Raw genomic sequence first — 19,424 nt, forward strand, 5'->3', positions numbered from 1 at the left:
GCTTCCTGGGGCTCGGGCCCCGGACACCCTCACCTGGGCTCGCCCCCGGCCGCCCTGGGACACCCCAGGCCTGCAGGCTTCTGCCCCCCGGCCCCTGGGGCACTGCCCTCTCGCCCCCTCAATTCTGGGACTACAAGTCCCAGCAGCCTCCGCAGCTGGCACCTCCCGCTGCGCGCGGAGACCCCCGGCGGGCCAGGCGGCTGCGCTCCGGCTGCGCTCGTGGCGGGGCCGGGCGGGGAGGCCGGTCCCGCGGGCGGGCGGGCGGGGGCGGGGGCGGCTCCGCGGCTTCTCCCGCCGCCGCCGCCAAGGGGAGTTTCCAGGAAGTGGCCATATTGGATCCATTCAGCCGCAGCCGCCCGGGCGGAGCGCGTCCCGCAGCCGGCTCGTCCCCGTCGCGGCCCCGCCGCCCGTCCCGGCCCGCCTGCCGGTGCGGAGCTCGCCATGGCGGCCGCCGACCTGGAGCGCTTCTCGGTGAGGACCCCGCTGGGCCGGGGCGCGCGCGGGCGGCGCGGGGAGGGGCCCCCTGCTGCTGGCTGGGGGCGCGAACCCGGCTGTCAGCGCCCCGCCGCGGGGCAGCGACGCCCGGCGGTCTTGGGGACACCGCCGCGGGCTCTTCGCAGCGCCAGCCCGGGGTCCCGGGGCGTTGGGCTGGGGCGCCTTGTGTGGCGGCTGGTGAGGTCGCCTCCTTGGCAAAGGCGAGGCAGACCCCTTTCCCGGGCAGGAGCAAATATGTACTTGCCCAGCTCCCACCAGGTGCGAGGACTGAGCGCAGACGCGGGGCCCGGAGCGGGAATCGGGGTACTCCAGACCCCCATCACCCTCGGCATAGCTGCCCTGCTGGGCAGATTCCTAGCCGCGCAGGTGCTGTTGCATGGGCACAACCGGTGAGGGAGAAGCCTTGGGAATCCAAGGAGTGCCCCAGATAAGCTCAGGGCCGATGCAAACTTGGGTCCTAAGACCTTGGATCTGCTTTTCCTTACCCCCTAGCCTCACGCACACCCTTGCACCCGGATCCTGGGTGCAGTTCCAGGCCAGTCTGGCCTCAGTGGTCTGGTCTGAGGCAGCCATTCCCCAGGAACTGGAACGATTCCAGTTTCAACCCAGTGAATGTTTGTTTGGGCCCCAGACTGGGAGTGCCTTCTGCAGGGCTCGTGTCTCTAATGGTCCCGGCAGGGGTCTCTCTGGACCCGATCCAGCCAATAGCCAACTTCTTAAAGGTTTTTATAATTTACCCAGGGCAGGGAGGAGGGCCTTTTGGGATTGTGTCTGCCTGTCCCCTGGTGTCTGAGCCTGGATCTGGGTGTGTCTGGGAGGCTGGGCTGTGACAGTGAAGGAAGCTGTGTCCTCTTGCCAGAATGTGAGGCCCTGGTCGGCTGGGGGAAGGGGGAGGGGAGCCACAGGGCTGTTAGGGGGGAGGGGGAAACTTTGACTATGTGACCGATAACGAATTGGTTCTGGGGCTAAATAAAGGAGCCGGGACTTATGTAATCAATGCTATAAATACTGACATCTGAATTTATATATGTAAATTTCCCCTTTAATCTGAAAATACATTTGTTGGTCTACTTTGGGACTATGTATAACTGAACCAGAAGCTCTTGGTTTCATAATTTTAGATTGGGGTGTTTTATTTCCTTTAAGGAGGGGGCTGTGTGTCAGTAAAGTGAGTATAAATACAGGAGGAGCAGATTCAGGACTGTGAATCAGAGGTTCACCTCACCCCTGCACTGTAAATTGGAGTTTCTGTACCCAAGCTGGACAGTGACTGAATCCTAAACAGACTCCTGATTAGCTGGAGGCCAAGAGACCTGTGAGTGTTTCTGCATCTTTGTGTAAATGTCTGTGTACATTTTCTGTGTCCAGCTGACCAGAAAGTTATGTCTGGTTCTTGTCTGTCTAGGCCAGAGGTTGCTCTTACACTTGATCTTGAATGGTCTCTATGTACTCTGGTATGTAGAGAAACCAGAATCAGACACTGCCTAATAGCAATCCCAGACTACTGTTTGTTGGCCATGTGACCTTGGACGAGTTGTTTAACCCTTCGGTGTTCTCATCTGTATAATGGGAGAAAAATATTACCTCTCTCATGGTGATTTTGAGAATTTAGTGAGAGAAGCCAAATGTGCTACCTAGAGTAGTGACTGGCACATGATGAGGACATAATAAATGACACAGGATCCCCGGTGTCCATGTGGATGTGAAGACTGGCCATCTGTGTAAGAAGGTAGCAAAGAAGGCATTTGCTTCATTATATGTCACCCTCCCTAAGGGGTCTCATCACAGCATGATGAGAGATTGTCCAGAGATTGTCCTATGAGGATGAGCTGAGAGGTTTAGCACCACTGCTAGGAAGGCTGGAAAGACCCTTCATTTCAGGGATTTCAGGTAGTATCCCCATGGTGGGTCAAGGACAGCGAGGGGCCTGCCTCAGGCAAAGGTGTGAACCTGAGGACAGGGGCCTTGGTTACTGCATCAGGTTAAGCTGGCTCAATGGATGCTTTCCACGCCCTCCACGCCTTCCACGCTCTGGGCTGTCAGCTTCCTGGGAGCACTTGGACAGGGTTGAATTTGGGTGGAGACCATTGGGTGGAGTTTGGCCTGAATTAAGGAGTCTGAACTCCATTCTCCCCTCCTGGCTTGTCATCCTGGGAAAATCATTTCTTCTTTTATCTTTTATAAAATGGGCACAACCAAATTGATGTTCTTCAAAGAGTTTGTGGAAGGTTAATTGCAGTCTATGGTGTGTTTGGAGATACGCTTGGTGTTTCACCAGCCCCAGGGTTGACTTTGGTGTTAAGCAGTGTCACAAACGTATGATTGGATGGAGCTGTGGCGGGGTATTCCCTCTACCCCCCTGCCACACACGCACACTTTGGTGGTCAGACAATCCCCAGAGCCCTTGGAAACTGTCCCAGTCTGGAGCTTAGATGAGTCTACATGAGCTGTACTTTGAGGTCAGTGTGTGCTGGGTTCCTGTTCCCCACAGGACATGCAGCAAACACCGGAGGCCCAGTAGCCTACCCATCCCAAGATCAGCTGTGGATTGACTCTGGATGTACATGTCTGGGGCAGCTTTCTGGGGGAATTTCTAATGCCTTTCCCTGAACAGCCAGACTCCTGTCCACTCTTGCTCTGGGACTCTTCCTTACTGGCTCCCAGACTCAGAGCTTTACATCTTCCTGCCCCTTGAGGGCCATCTTGTGTTTCTCCTGTCAGGATCTTGTGCAGCAGGGTTCAGACTCTCTGGTGAGGGAGCCTTTAGGGCCAAGGGAAAGTGAAAAAATGAGGGGGCGAGGGAAGAAGCATGCAGCATGGCAGCCTCACGCCTGGCATTCCTCCCGCCCATCTCTGCTTATCCTCAGCACCATCTGTCACTTCCGTTGTCACCCTTGTAATCTTGACACTTCTTCAAGAAGCAGGCTATCCAGGGAGTGCCTCTGCACTCCCTGAGCAAGAGCTGGTGGGAAGGGATGTGGGAGGCAGCTGTCTCATCCAGGTGGGGCTCTTTCACAGAGTGGTAGCTCCCTGTCATGTAAAAATGGCCAGTAACCTCCTTTCTGAACTGTTCCAAGGGAAGAATGAGAGCTGAGAAAGAGACATCTGTGCAGCTTCAGTGCCTGGTGGTGTTGAGAGTCAGAGGGGGCACACCTGCAAAGCTGCATCTCTGCCCCCTTCAGCTGGGAGGAGGGTCTGCTCTGCCCTCCTCCCTCAAGGGCAGCTTGCCATGCTGCGGTGCTCACTTTAGTCTGCCTGGGGTATTGATTGGAAAGGGTCAGAGCAAAGAGGCTGGAGAGAAGGCATTGATGATCCCAGGAAGCACATGATAAGTGACTGACCAAGGTAGGAATGGAGCACGTGGCAAGGACACTGGCCACAGTGCCAGTGAGATGGGAGAATGGATGGAGGTTGGTGATCTAGGGCATCACTTTTGCAAAAGCTTTGGATGGGCACTGCGTGCTTGATGCCCCTTGTCTTGTTAATACGGCAACCTGTGGTTGAATGAGGACACTGGCTCTGGTTGTTGTTACATGTGAGCCCAAGACCCAACCCTGGCACCTGAATACCCCTTGGGGTGATAGGGTAGAGTCCCCCGAGTTTGGAGCCCTAGGCTGGGTGAGGTGGAGGTGTGTATTTGGGGCAGTAACTTCCACCTCTGTCTCTGTGGCTTGGGTCCAGCCACCAGAAGCCAGGCCCAGGATGATGGAGCAGAGGGCCTGAGGGCTGGCTGACTTCTGTGTGTCCCCTGCAGCCTCCCAGCCTTCCAACTTCTGTGTTGCTAGTTCGAGTCTTGGGTTCCCCAGGTATAGCCCCCAAGGCAGAAATTTTGTCAGACAACCAGATATGGAGTTGTGCAGGCAGGTGGGAGATACTTCCACTTGGGGAAAGGATGCTTCCCACATTTAGTTGGTGTGGCCTTGTGATCGAGCTGGGGCTTTCTTTGCTGCGTCCTCAGGTCTCACGTGAAGACAGAGCAGGGAGCATATTGGCTGTACCTCAGTTGTCCTGGGAGCGTTTGGGGCAAATTAGATTTCTCCTCCTCAGAACTAGCAGCTTCATGGTGGTTCTTGGCCCTTATTCTGGGGGCCACATTAAAGGGACAGAATGAGGGAGGAAGGAAAAAAGACCCATTTCAAGTCATAAATACTGGCTACTCTCAAAGGACCACCTATGCTGGGCTACCTGGAGCCTAGGGTCCTTAAAAGGATGTGGACAAGGACCTGAGTCTACTCACCATACCTGGCGGTGGGACCTGGGTGTGAGCTGACACCCTGCCTGGTGCTGGTGTGAAGGGAGCAAACCGCAGAGGATGCGGTGGTGCTGTCCTAAGCCCGACTGCATCTCTGCTTCTTCCCAGCACTGGCATTCAGCCCGGGGCTGCAGGGAGCCAGGGGGCACCTTTGCTGCTCACATCTCCCTTTCCAAGGGTGGGAACTCATTCACTGTGCAATAAAGGCCGCCTCCTTGCAGTGACATTCAGTGGGGGCTGCCATTGAGCCCCTGAGCTAAGCGGGAAAATATGAACATCTGGTGGCGTGGACTAACTCCCTAGCCAGGCGCACAACAGAGCCCAAGAACACATCTGTGGACCCAGAGGTCAGTAACTGTGCTTGTGGCTCCTGGAAAACTGGTTTTGACAGAAGTGTGAGAGAAACCATCCCCAGTTACTAAACCACAGCCCTGGCTGTCTGCAGAAGAGGGAGGAAAGTGTCTCGAAGGCTGGTCCCCGCTGTGTCTTCTTTGTTGCCCCTGAGGAGAAAGATGTTTTGGTGGCCAGGTGGCCTCCTGACTCCAGACAGGTATATCCTGCCTCTGCTCTTCCCGCCTGGCCCAGGGAAGAGCGTTCCCACCGTCACCCTCCCACACACATCTCTGGTTATTTCCCGTAACCTCTGACCTGGGTTAGAGGCTTGCTGTGGAATCTTGGGACCAGAGCCTAAGCCTTTCCTGGGAAAATTCCTAGGATTCTTCTTGGACTCAGGGACAGTTGCACTGTGACCATGGGTTCTGGCCAGAGGCTCTGCTCTGGCTATTTATGGCCCTTGGTGCGTAGAGGAGCTAGAGCTGGAGGGTAGGCTGGTTTGTGCCAGGAGCATGGGTGGGGAGCCTCCAGTGAGGCAATGATGCCAGTCCATTGCTCAATGACTTAATGGGGCCTCCCCCATGGCTGGCGTGCTCCTGGGGAGTGGGCTTCCTGTTTCCCTGGCAGGGTGCTCAGGTGAATGGGCGCTAGGTATGGGAAGTTGGGGGGAGAAAAGTGTCTGAAGCACCAAAGAGCTCTGTGGAAAGCCTGGGGGGAGGGCTGTTCTTTGTCCAAAATCCAGGAGGCAAATACCATTTCAGTGGGGTATTCTCTGGGCTTCCACGCCAACAACGACCTTGTTTGGGAGGGTTGATCTCTGGGCCTTTATTCACCCACAGCTTTCCTGGCTCAGTTGGTTCAGACATTCAGCAGATTTCCAATTCTTTCTGGATAAAAGCCTGGTTTTGTGTGGGCAATCTGTGAGACACAGTTCTTCTCAAAACCTACTTCACTTCTTGGTAAAGGAGGCAGCTTCTCTTGCCTGTTGTTCAGGGCTGTTACAGTAGACCCCGGGCAGTATTTCCTGGTCAGGAAAAGGATGTCCTAGTTATCCACTGGACTGCATAACAAAATGCCATTCTCCACTTTGTTCTGGACGGTTGGGCATGAGGAACACAGCGGGCCTGAGCAGCTATTATTTTGGTTGTTGTCTTTGATGTGCCAAAGAAATGATGACACAAGAAGCCCGGGGCCTGGCTCAGGAGCCAAAAGCTTGTTAGTGATTAGAGAGGGGATAATGGCCCTGTGGAGTTCCCTATTGTGTGTGTAGCCGCAGAGCTGCCAACTCTGTTCTGGAGCTTTAAGGACAGTTACAGCCCCCTGAGCCAGCACCCCAGGAGCTGGGTGTGGAGAAAGCACCAGAAGAAGCTTGGTTCACCTCTCACCAGGTCCGAGTTAAGTAGTCCAGCCCAGAGTCTCCTCCTGTAGAATAGTCTCCCGTGGGTCTTAATGTCCCGAGAAGGAAGTTGGGGTTCATTCCCCTTCCAGCTCACGCTCCTACCAGGTTTTAGGCAGTCAAGCCATGGGCCAGATTCAACCTCCAGACATGTAGTTTTGGGCCCTCCTGGTATTCTCAATTTGTATTGCTTGCCAACCTTTAAAAATTTGGAGGTTGAGGGAGGGTTTCACATTTAAAAATCTAGATTTCTGGATGCTCTTAAAAAATTAAGAGATTTGGCAACACGAGACCTGCATTCCAACGTTGGCTGGAGTCGCAGAACCGCGGCCGTCATGGATCGCACACAGGCTCTGCAGCTCCCATCCATTCCCACCTCTCCTTGGCGGACCCCACTCTTGGCCAAGTCAGCAGGTCTTTCATCCAGCAGGCAGCAGGGTGATGTGACTGGAAGTGTGGGTTTTGCAGTGGTATCATCTCCTTTCAAGTCCTGGCCTCAGTCCGAGCAATGTACTCTTGGGTAAGGAACTTATCTTGGTGCCTCAGTTGTCTCATCTGTACTGTGGAGATACGACAGCCTCCCTCTAAGGACTGATGTGTGGACTATGTGGGATGCCATTTTTAGGGTCGTATAGGCAGGCCTTTGGTAACTGTTGGCTGTTGTTATTACTGTCCTGCTCCCTTCTCCCCTTACATGCCTGCCTGGCATCACAGCCACTTGAGCTTAGACTAAATTAGACCTAGCCTGTGAGGTCATGGATCAGGTGTCCTCATCTCTTCGTTGGCAGTCATCCCAGTACCTGGCACACAGCAGAGGTGCCCAGCCAGTGTGTGTGGAGTAACTGAATGAATGGGTTGGGAGCCCGGCGAGAGCAGCGAGGCAGTACAGCAGCGTGTTTTGGGGCAGGCTTGGCTGCTCTTAGGTCCTTGCTCTGACCTGATGAGTTCTCCAGCCTTTGTACATCTCAGTTGCTTATCTATAAAGTGGGGGTGACAATGGTGTCTGGCACACAGAGTAGGTAGGAAAGGACTGTGTAGGAAACTGCACATGGTTGGTTTAGTTCACCCGGGATGGTCCCCAGTGAGTGGTGGAGTCGTCATTTGACACCTGTTTCTTCACTTGGCTGCCAACTCTGAGCCACTTGACTTCTTGCTTGTTTTTCCCTCTTCTTTATCGCTTTGCTTTCTCCCTGTAGGCTGCGTTCAGGGATTTTCACTTTCAAGTCTGTAGCAGTCAAGATGCTTTTAGTTGCAAAGTAATAAATAGTCTCACTCAACTAGCTTAAGCAGTACAGGGGATCAAGAACCCAGCAGAGCGAAGACGGTTTCTCTCCCTTGTCTATGATCTGTGCCATCCTGTGAGTGGACTTCAGCCTGAGGCTACCTGCCCTAGTGGTCACACAACGGTTCTGATCTGACCAACCCAGGGATCTCTCAGGGTGTGGATTCCCTCAGGGCTGTGAGCAGCACCCTGGAGTTGGAGCTGTGGTATTAGCCACCAAACTGCAGGGCCAGCCACCAGGTAGCCTATGGCAAACCTGAAGTTTCTTGCTGAGTCTTGGTAGCTGAGATGTGCAGTGATGCTTTGGAGACTGCTGGCACCCTCTGGACTGGGGCCCCAAGCAGATCAGCAGAGACTCTTGGGTTGGACAACTTGGATCACACATTGTTAATGCCAAGTTGGCATTAGTCACCTTCCATTAGAGTCGGCCCTCAGTGGAGTCAGGAGGTCTGATCAATCTGAGACCAAAGAACAACTCTCTATCCCTGTCAGCGCCAGCAGCCACTCTTCTTATGTGCATGCGTGTGCATGTGTGCTCTGGAGAAGGATGCTCCTGTGGTCTCTGGGGCTCCTGACAAGCCTGCATCACCCCAGCTCTGTGGCCTCTGGAGTGTCCAAGTGCAGCCTAGGCAACAGATTGGGCACGGAGACCTCCCTGTCGTCTGCACACTTCCTCGGAGAGAGCTGAGCTGTGTGAGCGAAGGCAGGCAAGGCTGGCTGAGCCGGGGTAGGTGGGCTTATGTGCCACCCACGTGCCACCCATGGTCTCTGGGGCCTGAAACCACAGGGAACTGGGGGGAAAGTCACATAGAAAGTGGTCTGTGCAGTACTCTGCAGTGGAGAGTGTGTCCGTGTGTGCGTGCATGTGCGTGTTGTGTGTGTGGCCATTTGTGGTTTCCAGACACAGCTGACGGGGTGGGTTTTGGCGGCAGACTACAGGATGCTGGATTGCATCCTGATTGTGTCACCCTTGGAAGAAGAGCATGAATAAACACATAGCCTTCTCTGCAAGCACAGCACGCCTTAAATTTTGGAGATTTTCGTCTCGCCTGAAAAGAAAAAAGCTCTAGGCTGTTCTATCCTCCATTTGATCCTCAAGCTGCCAAGAGCAGGTGGAACAGAGACGAAATAATAAGGCTCTGTGTAAGGTGGGCAGATGCCCCTGGTGCTGCCGTGGATGAAGATGGTGTTCAGTGACTTATAAATGGTGGTGTTGTCTGCTGTGTGTTGGGACACGATGGTGGAGGAAGGGACGTGTGGATGTCCTGGCCTCCCCGAGCCTGCAGTCAACTTTGAGGATCTTATGGAGGAGTCGGAGAACAAGGGAGCATAAGAAAGGACATCTGATGGTGCCAGGAATGGGGTCCCTGCCAAGTGAGGGCTCTGGATTGCAAGTACTTAGGGGCCAGGTCAGAGCAGGAGCCAGGGGAAAGGTAGAGTGAGCTCTGGACTGGGGCAGAGCCTGAGTTTAGAAAGTGACTTCAGCAGTCACCAGCTTGGTGCGAACAGGAGCCTGTGAGGAAGGCTTCACACCCTTAAGGCCTGGAATGCTAGGGGTTTGGACCTGACCCAGCACATCCTATGCTCCATTTACTGTTCTTGATGAAGGCGCCACTGAGAGGAAGCTGCCCTGGGGCCCTCTTTGTTAGGTTATGTTTGCAGCCCTGGGGGAACCTGGCCTTGAGCAGGGAGGTTGTGACTTGGTCCCCTGGAGAGAGGGGGGAGGGAGAAAAGGTCAGCTATAAGAACAGAGGTTCCATTGAGAGAGGGTTGTTAGAGCGGGTCTGGGGGCAACCAAATCCCATTTTGTTTGAAGGGATATTACAGCTGCCCAGAGGGCGGCCTGGGGGCTGGGCTGCCTGCACACTCACTTGGGAGTGAGCCGGGCAAGGAGTGGGGAGGAAGTGGGCAATAAATAGAGGAGAAGAGAAGGTTGGGTTTGGTGCCAGAGGGCCCTGGTTGGGAGGAAAGAATGGTTAGAGGAATTCAGGCTGAGCAACAGGTCAAGGAGAGCTGGGAACGGAGGTGACCCCTCTGCAGAGGACTGGGGAGCCCGGGTTCTACTCTCTGGTCCTGAATCCCCTCCGCCCGGGAGCAGGATCCACATTTGTTTTAGGGCTGTCCTTATCAGTAGCTCTTGGGACTTCTTCAGTGGGCCTGTTTCCTCCCCACTCTGGAGCTGTGAGCAGAATGGGCAGGAGATTCAGACCCGCTGCCTTTTCCTGTCCTTGCTCTTTTAAGCTGGTGGTCAGAACAGAGGGTCTCAGCAGAGAAGAAGGCATGTTTCTGCCCGACATGGAGCTCTCTGTGGCCAAACCCAGGCTGGCTGAGCCTGGGAACCTTCCCTTGGAGAATAGATTTTTATCCCCTTCCCCAGGGAAGCTAAGAAACCATCCACACAAATTGGAGTCTGACCTTGACCTTCTGTGTCGGGTCCCCATGGTTTCTTTTTATAGTGCTATGGACCAACTCCAGTGGCCCCAAGCTCACTCAGGGCCTGCTGCCACCTTTCAGCCAAGCTCTCTACATTCTCATCCGGAATCCTCTGCATCAACAGCCGGGGCTGGGGTGAGGGTGGGGGCTGGGGTGAGGGTGGGAGGTGGCATGAGCCAGAGCCTGAGATCCATAGAGGGCCCTGCTAAGGCAGGAGGGAGAAGGCCTCAGGGTCGTGATGCCCTCAGAAGCCAGCCCTGAGACCCTGGTGCATCTGAGCCAGGCCCCTTTAGTAGAGCCCACATGTGCATTCCACCCTTGGGTAAGCAACGATCAAGGGGTGTACGGGTCCTACGGCTCCCTAATGGGGCACGAGTGGGAGGGTTAGGCCAGACCTGCCTCCCCTTCAGTAGGAGGGTTGGGAGGTATGGAGGAGGCTGCAGGCACGGACACTCTTCATTCTTGGCCTCTTGAAATTATGTCTAGGAACCATCTGGGATCCCCTCCTGAGCAGGAAGTCAGGTGAGCCCTCAGGGGTAGGAGCCACAGGTCCTGGGGCCATCTGTGCCAGGAAAGAGGAGACCCCAGGTCCAGGCATCCCATGCAAGTCCTGACCAGAGCAGAACTGAAAGTGCCTTTCCTCAGGTGGTTTCAGGGGCCCTGAGGCCCAGTCGGCTCCCTCTGTAGAAATGGCCAGGAGCTGGAGACCTGGAGCACTCCAGTTGTGTTCTGAGATTTGCGGAGAATTCAGACAACATTGACTCAGGTTTAACCTCCCTACAGCTTGGCCCCTCTGTGCTGTGGGGCTCACTGCCTCTCTCTGTTCCTCTCTTGGCAGAATGCAGAGCCAGAGCCCCGGAACCTCTCCCTGGGCGGCCATGTGGGCTTCGACAGTCTCCCTGACCAGCTCGTCAGTAAGTCGGTCACTCAGGGCTTCAGCTTCAACATCCTCTGTGTCGGTGAGTGTCACATCCCTGGCAGGGGCAGCCTCAGAGGATGGGTTAGGGCCTTCTGGGAGATGACAGGAGACCTTCCCAGGCAGTGATGCTCCGGGAGGAGGGGTCAGGACAAAGCTTTGGGTGGTGTCTCTGCAGAATCAAGGACAGAATTGGAGCCAGGCCCCAACTCAGAGTTGCCAGTGAAGAGTAAACAGGATTAGGCATGTGAAAGTGCTTTGTAAGCTGTTTATCACAGAGGGTTAGATTCACTTGTTTGTTTATTTAAAAAACATTTACTCCTGGTTCCTACCATGTGTCAAGAACACTGGTAAACAGAACTCTCCCTCCAGCACTGCATTGTGTAGTAAGAGCTCCAGCACACACCTGAACAAATACAGTCCCAGACAGGGAGGCTCTGGAAGATCCATACACCTCAGGACCTGGGGCCCCCAGAGGACCAGAGAGCTGTCAGCCTCTCCACAGGTGCCCCAGTTCTGGCATCTACAGGCTGTGGATAATCCTCAGGAAACAGCCTACCCTTAGCCCCTGACCCCAACACACACAGTTGGGGCTGCCTAGGGCAGGCAGGCTGAGACACTGGGAGCTTCAGACTCTGGTCCTGGGAGAGCTGGTGTGCCCACAGGCTATGTATTAGGTGACTGGGCCCCACTGACACCAGCAGAGGCCAGCGGCCAGGGGTGTCTTCACTGATGCCTGGCTCTACCACTTCCCCACTTCCTAAGGCATCTTACACACCTCACCTAGCCACATGCTGTGTCCAAGTTGGTCTTCTGGTTCTTTCTTCCACATTCAGAACCTCTGAGAAGGATGGTTCCTGGGAATAGGATAATGAGGGAGGGAGTGGGAGAGCTGGCCCTCCTTCCTATACAGAGTCAGAAAGTGCTGAACCCCGCCCAGCGAACAGCAGGGACAGCCCCAGTTCCAACTCTGACACCACCTCCCTCACACCCTGCTTCCCAGGGGAGACTGGCATTGGCAAGTCCACACTGATGAACACACTCTTCAACACCACCTTCGAGACCGAGGAAGCCAGTCACCACGAGGAATGTGTGCGCCTGCGGCCCCAGACCTACAATCTCCAAGAGAGCAATGTGCACCTCAAGCTGACCATTGTGGATGCTGTGGGCTTCGGGGATCAGATCAATAAGGATGAGAGGCAAGAGGCGGGAAGGGCGGCCCGTCTCATCCCACCCCCACCTCTGCTGGCCTTGGTTCTAAAGCTGCCCAAGATTCCTTACTCCAGGCTGTCCCTATGCAGATGCTGAGCCATGGGAACCAGGGAGGGCCTCTCAGGATATATCTGATGTCCTGAAGACCCCTTGTGGGGTCAGGAGAAGGGGTCAGCCTGCACCCAGGCAGGGATCCCCCGGCAGAAGCTGTTTACTCCCAAGGAGAGGAGGCTGGTGGGCGCTCTGGCTTGGATCCGAGCCCCGCGAGGCTCCGCCCCCTGCCTCCTCGGTGACGGAGCTGTTTGTAGTTACAGGCCCATCGTCGACTACATTGATGCACAGTTTGAGAATTATCTGCAGGAGGAGCTGAAGATCCGCCGCTCTCTCTTCGACTACCACGACACAAGGATCCACGTGTGCCTGTACTTCATCACACCCACAGGGCACTCCCTCAAGTCCCTGGATCTGGTGACCATGAAGAAACTGGACAGCAAGGTACGTGCCCCTTGCCCCTGCGTGTGCCGTGGGCCCTGTAGTCCTCTGCAGGGTGGATGCTGGAGGTGGCGGCGACTGGCCACTGTGGTCCTCAGGCACTGTGCTTGCTGGGGGCTGCAGACAACCCCCCTGACTTGGTCCTCTCTGCATTTCCTCTTGCCTCTGTCCCTACTGCTCCAACAGCCTCCTGTTGCGCTGGGCACTTTCTCTACACCTCTGTACCTGGAGCCTGACCCTGAGCCCCTTCCTTTAGGTTGAATCAATTCTTTTTTTTTTCTCATTTAAAAATTTTTATTGTATTCAAGTAATTCATTTACACAGTTATAACATTTATAACAAAATGCTAGTTTTCTGCTTCTCTCTTAGTCCAATCTTAAAGACAAATACTTAGGTTGAATCAATTCTCATTTTCAGTTGTTGGCCCTTGGCCTTCTCTCCTTCCCTAGAGTCAACCTGCTACTCCATACCCCGTGACCCTCCCTGGAGCATTCCCCTTCCTGCCTCAGCCTCTCCTCTGCTCATTTCCTCTCTCTCAGTTCCTAATTCCTCTGCTTCCTTCATTTCTCTTGGCATCTTCCTGTGCCCGCTAGGTTGAGGAGCGGCGAGGCCCAAATCGGAGTGTGAATGAGGAGTGGCATGGGGACTATAGGAAGGGTGTGCAGCCCTCCAGTTCCCTGTGAGCTCCCACATAATGACCCTCCCATCTCAGGAGTTAATTTTCACTGTGTAAAGTGGACTAACCTTGGCCTAGGAGATGTTGAAGTCCTCCTGTGAATACTGTTGATGCATCATCAGCCCCGCTTGTGGAGGACCTATGCCCCCTGCAACCTTCAGTTAGGGCCAAGCTGGATAAGGCCTTTGGAGCCCTCTGAGTCGTGGCTGGGTGGGCCTAGGGGGATTAACTTTGGCACTGAATGGTGGTTTGGGAAGCCAGGGCTGTGAGCAGTGCTAAAGCTGATTGCTGCAGCCCATGAGTAGCCACAGCCAGCTGGGACTACCCAGGGGAGCAGCTCTGTCTCTCTGACTTCCTGCCCCTCTGCCCAGATAGGTGACCTGTCAGGGAGCTGTGTACAGTCAGGCAGCAACTTACCTGCTGCCCTCTCTCCCCTCATCCTGGCAGGTGAACATTATCCCCATCATTGCCAAGGCTGACACCATCTCCAAGAGTGAGCTTCACAAGTTCAAGATAAAGATCATGGGCGAGCTGGTCAGCAATGGGGTCCAGATCTACCAGTTTCCTACTGATGACGAGGCTGTTGCAGAGATTAACGCTGTCATGAATGTGAGCATTGGGCAAAGGCCTCTGGGCTCTGAGGCCAGAGGGCTTGGAGCTGGCACAGAGCTGACACAGCCCCAAGAGACCCTCATTCCCCAGGATCCAGCCATAGCTTCTCCAGGATAGATGGGTGGGGATCTGGGAGCCAGCAAAGCCTAAGTCCTGTGCACACAGGATGGGAGGAAGCAGGTATTAGGCTTGTACTAGGGCTTCCCTGGGCTTAAATTTCACAAGATAGGGACTCAAGATGGCAACTCAAGACCTGTAGGAGTGAACAGGCATGATGCCAAGGGTTGGGGACTTGGAAGAGAGTCAGACCCACAGGTCCTTTGAGGGAGCTTTTAGTGGCTCCTGGGTAGCCCAAGGACTGAAAGAACACCCTAGAACACTAGGAAGGGCGTTTATATGTTCTTCCCACTCCTCTGATTGGAAGATCCTGGATATTTCTCCAAAAGAGAGCCAGGAAGAGAGCATCTGGCCTAGCCTTGATTAGGTCTGGGCTGCCCCTTCTTGGGGCCGAGGGGCAGCAAGGGAAGGTTTGTCCATTAGCCTGTATCAGTCAGTGCTCATGTGCCCTTGGGCCCCTTTCCAGGCACACCTGCCCTTTGCAGTAGTGGGCAGCACCGAGGAGGTGAAGGTGGGGAACAAGCTGGTCCGAGCACGGCAGTACCCTTGGGGAGTGGTGCAGGGTGAGTGTGGTGGGGAGAGCGCCTCCTTGGCTGGGAGCCCCAACTCAGTGCCTTGTCCTGCTCTGCTGCCTGTGGCCCCTGTGCTGTGTCCTCCCTGCGCCCAGCTGTTGCTTGTTCTGCCTCTGAAGTGTGCCTCGAGCACTCCGGCCACTGCTTGTGCCCTGTCCTCCCCATGCCAATCTGTGTGCCTGCCTGATGCCCCGCGCGCCTCTGCTTTCAGTGGAGAATGAGAATCACTGCGACTTCGTGAAGCTCCGGGAGATGTTGATCCGGGTGAACATGGAGGACCTCCGTGAGCAGACCCACAGTCGACACTACGAGCTCTACCGGCGCTGCAAGTTGGAGGAGATGGGCTTCCAGGACAGCGATGGTGACAGCCAACCCTTCAGGTGACAGCCTGTGCAGGGAGTGAGCCTGTCTTCACAGCCACAGCCAGACCCGCCATGCTGGCATCTGCTTCTCAGGTCTTGTGAGCCAGGCAGAGAGGCTGCTGGGATCCCAGCATTTGCTTTTCCCCAGTGCCCACCTGACTCTGCTTCTCTGCCTCTGCTCCATCCCATCTGGCCATAATCCCACTTTGGCCTCTTTTCTCTGGGTCTCCACAGCCTACAGGAGACATATGAGGCCAAGAGGAAGGAGTTTCTGAATGAGCTGCAGCGGAAGGAGGAAGAGATGAGACAGATGTTTGTCAACAAAGTGAAGGAAACTGAGCTGGAGTTGAAGGAGAAGGAAAGGGAGGTGAGTGTGGACTTGGGTGTCCAAGGTGAGGCCAAGGGAGAGGGCAGGGCCTGGCCCAGAGGTGGGAGGTTCTGGGTACCTTGCCTGCCCACCCAGGAGCCTGGGCTTCCCCATCTTCTGCTCCCAGCTTCACGAGAAGTTTGAGCACCTAAAGCGGATCCACCAGGAGGAGAAGCGCAAGGTGGAGGAAAAACGCCGCGAGCTGGAGGAGGAGACCAGCGCCTTCACCCGCAGGAAGGCTGCAATGGAGGCCCTGCAGTCTCAGGCCTTGCACGCCACCTCGCAGCAGCCTCTGCGGAAGGACAAGGACCGGAAGAAGTAGGTGGTGGGGCCCGCCCAGCACTGCACTGGCTCTCCTGGGTGCTCACTCTGTCCCACTCTCAGCTCCCTTGTCTACTTTTGCTCTCACTCTCACTAGCTCTTGCTTCCTCTCGCCCACCATTTGCCATTTGTTTTCTCTCGTTCTCACTTGCTTTCCTATCTCGTTCTTGCCCACTTTTTCATTTCACAAGTAATCTTGCTATCTCTTGATCTGGATCTTTCCTCTTGTATCTGTGTGCTCTCTCATGTACACGTAATATCCTCTCTCTTTCTCTCTCTCTCAGGCCCCCTCATAGCTGGGGTGGTGAAGACTGGGCCACCAGGCATAGACTGACCCCCAAGAATATATAGGGGTCTCAGGAAAGGCCTTTTCAGACCAGGAGAGGGACAGAACCTGGGAATGTCAGCTCCTGTTTCTCCTTGGACAGCAATGGTACTTCCCCCTTCAGTCTCCAAGGCAGTGGATGTGGGACCCATGCTGGCTGGCAGGTGGTGACTGAGAACAGCAGACATGGCCCATTTAACACTGAGCACTGGACATTGTGAACTCTGCTTGGCCAAAGGAAGGACAGTAGCTCCCTGCTGGGTCTCTGTGGGTCCTGCCAGGGAGAGGGGCTACACCGCAAGAATTGTGGTTGAAGTGGTTCCTCTGAAGAATAGACTCAGAGAGGTGGGGACAGGGTAGGGAGGTTTCTCACCTCCAGGAGTGCAGTCAGCTTATTGGCCAGGTGGGGGCAACTCTGAGCCACTTCATGTGTTTTCATACTCCCTGCTGGAGTCCAGATTTCCTGATACCTGGGTACCTCCCTTTCCCACCCCACTTCACTGAGTGCTCACACCCCATCACTGTGGAGATCTTGTCATCCCAGTCCTGTGTCAGGTGCCTCCTTCTCTTGCCAACCTAGAATTAAGCAGGTGGTTCTCATTCTTGGACTCCCATTTCCTCCTGGAGTGTGTGTACCCAGGCACTTCCTTCTTTGGTGGCTGTGGAGCCTAATGGTTAGGGCTAAGCTGTGCACAGCTCACTGTGGTCCTGGAATGCTGCTTCTGCCCTATTCCCCCAATATTGCATTTGCTAACACAGGCACACACGTGCATGCACATAAACTGTCTTTCTCTCTTGCCCCGTTGCATACAGTCTCGCACACATCTACCAACATGCATAGTCCCTAAGACATACACAGAAGCATTGACACACCTAAGGAAAAGAAGCTTAAAGGACTTCTCCCTGGGAGAGACTGGGGGGGAGGGGAACTAGGCATTTAGGAATTAGGTGCTAGTTCTCATTCTGAGGTCTCTCCTCTGCTTTGGGACAGACCCTCCTCCTTTCTATAGTCTCCCCCATACTGGTGACTGGTGGCCCCACTCTAACTGCGGGCATTGCTGGGAGAAATGGGCCCTGCCTCTCCCAAGAGGACACCAGCCTTTTCTATCCCTCATTCCTGTGAATTTCCCCTCAGCTTTGCATTTGTTTCCAGCCCTAGTCCCATGTCCAGCTCTTGCTTGGTGAGTGTGGGGCTCTGTGAATTGGAACCTGTGTGGGTTTGGAGCTAGCAGCTCAGAAATCTGGTTTCTTCTAAGAGGGGGATGTATAGGAAGAAGGTTCAAGTCCTGTCATCTAAAGAGACTTGCCCTGTTCCTTGCCACTTTGGTGAGCCCATCTTGTTAAAGAAAGGGCAGGCAAGGTCCCTTAAGGAATAAATGGAAAAATCAGTAAGGAAGTAAACACAAGGACCTGTAACCAGGTGAGGATCTGAGGCCAGCTGGGCAGGCTGCCGGAGACTGCAGGGGCCCTGGTTACAGCTGACAGATGTGGTCCCCCTGCTTTTCCTACACAGCTTGGGACAACAGGTCTTTTCTGTTTGCTGGACATGCCAAAAAGCTTCAGTCAGTTTGGCCTCTGGAAGAGAAACTTCTCTTCCCACCTTGTGCTGGTGGTGGCCACGAGTGAGCTAGGTGGGGTGCCTGAGAATTGTCCTTTTTCCTGCCCTGGTTGGGGAATGGGGTGAGTCATGATCGCACTTTGGAGGCTGGGCTGTATTTTTCATGACCATTTAACGGAATGGCTTCGATTGGTTGTACTTGTTCTTCACATTTTAATCCATTTCTGCAAAATTGCTTCCCAATCAGATCTTGATCCTCAGCCTGGGACATCACAAACCAAAGAGAATTCTCTACTTTGCTCCTGTCACAGATACCAAACTGACTGCACTTTCCCAGTGTCCATCACTCTGTCTTTTGGTTCTGTTTGATTTGGTGGTCGGCGTATCTTTTAATGTGTCTGTTTTTGTTTTGTTTGTTTTATTTTTATTTTTCAGTTAACGCACGCACAGACTTACATGTCAAGAGCGGACTGTAGACTCATGTGTTAAGTTGCTTGAGTTACACCTTGTGACCCTTCTCCCATAACATGGTGTGAGGACCGACTGGGAGCTGGTACAGACGCCAGTGTTTACAGCCTTGCTTTGTCCCTCCCCACCCCCAGGCTGCCCCAGGCCTGGGGTTCATTCCTTTCTATGCAAACACAGTCAAAGCCATGAATGCTGGAATCCAAAACTGACGAGGTTTATTTTTTTCAGAGCCAGTGGCTGGTCTTCCATTTACAGTGTCACTCTCCCTTGATGGAGCAGTTATGTGCCATTCTAGCCAGACGCTCGCCCTAATTGTTCAGCAGCAAGACGGTGGTGCCTGCAGTGCCGTCGGTGTGGCCTCGCGGTCTGGTCTACGTGCTGCGAAATTTGCCCAGTTCCCCTTCCTTTTAATTTTTTCTAACCTAGAGCTTGAGTTCCATAATAACTTTTAAAACACTTCTAAATTTTTATTTTGGCTTAGGGATAAAGACAAATAATATCCTCTCCCATTATTTTCATAAGTAACACAGAGTCCCTGATTTTTAAAAACTAAAAATATCTCTAAACCTTTCTTCTGTATAAAGTACCCATATAATATACAGGGAGAGGTGGGGAATAAACATCCTGTAATGACAGTGTTTGGAATTTCTTTACGGATGGAAGTGGAACATGAACAAGACCTCCTCCAGTGTTTTTACTGTGAATGTAAATGGAACAGCAGCCCGAAGCCATTACCTGTGTGCCCCCAGGTGCTATCTGTAAACAGGGACCAACTCCATGTGTGTTAAGTGTTTGACTCCAGCTAAGACACCCCCTCCCTGACCCCCTTCTCCATTTTCTGAATGCAAAGAGTACTCAACTGGGAATAGAGTTTTCAGAAGGTCATTGTTTCCTTTCTCATGGCTGAATCACAGGGCAAAGACAGAAAGCGTCTGACGTATGTGTGTTACGGAGCAGCCCCGATATAAAACGGGTTGCCTGGCTGTGGGTCCTCACCTGCGCGCTTAAAAAAGGACTTATTAATACTCCATACAGGGATTTGTAGTTCCCAATGTCTTTTGGCTTTGGTCTGGAGTGGGGGTGGAGTCCACAAAGCCTGTATGGAATTAGCTTTAGGACATCCTTTCCCCCCTAACATGTGGACAGTTTAAGGAGGAAAAAAAAGTCTGCCAAGGAGCTTTTCCCCTTTGACTGCATTCTTAAGGAAAGCATTTGAAGAAAGTCCTAGCAGCATT

The 19,424-nt window shown here is 54.0% G+C and overlaps 1 protein-coding gene across 3 annotated transcripts; it reads left to right on the forward strand.

Moving 5' to 3' along the window:
- Positions 1–202: 202 nt before the first annotated feature.
- Positions 203–18,824, forward strand: SEPTIN8 (septin 8). Of its 3 annotated transcripts, none has more exons than XM_037509350.2 (10): positions 203–471; positions 11,030–11,150; positions 12,111–12,306; positions 12,628–12,814; positions 13,935–14,096; positions 14,683–14,779; positions 15,000–15,168; positions 15,385–15,517; positions 15,645–15,835; positions 18,157–18,824. In XM_037509350.2, exons 1-10 carry the CDS (start codon positions 442–444, stop codon positions 18,158–18,160), a joined length of 1,290 nt encoding a protein of 429 aa, XP_037365247.1. In that variant the 5' UTR covers positions 203–441; the 3' UTR covers positions 18,161–18,824. The 3 variants fall into 3 exon arrangements, with proteins under 3 accessions (XP_037365247.1, XP_037365249.1, XP_037365246.1); XM_037509352.2 differs by having other exon boundaries at positions 341–471; positions 12,634–12,814; XM_037509349.2 differs by lacking the exon at positions 18,157–18,824 and adding an exon at positions 17,969–18,150 and having other exon boundaries at positions 399–471.
- Positions 18,825–19,424: the final 600 nt, after the last annotated feature.

Source organism: Talpa occidentalis, unplaced genomic scaffold (assembly GCF_014898055.3).
Source record: "Talpa occidentalis isolate TD23 unplaced genomic scaffold, MPIMG_talOcc4v2.1 talOcc4.13, whole genome shotgun sequence".
NCBI classification, from domain to species: domain Eukaryota; kingdom Metazoa; phylum Chordata; class Mammalia; order Eulipotyphla; family Talpidae; genus Talpa; species Talpa occidentalis.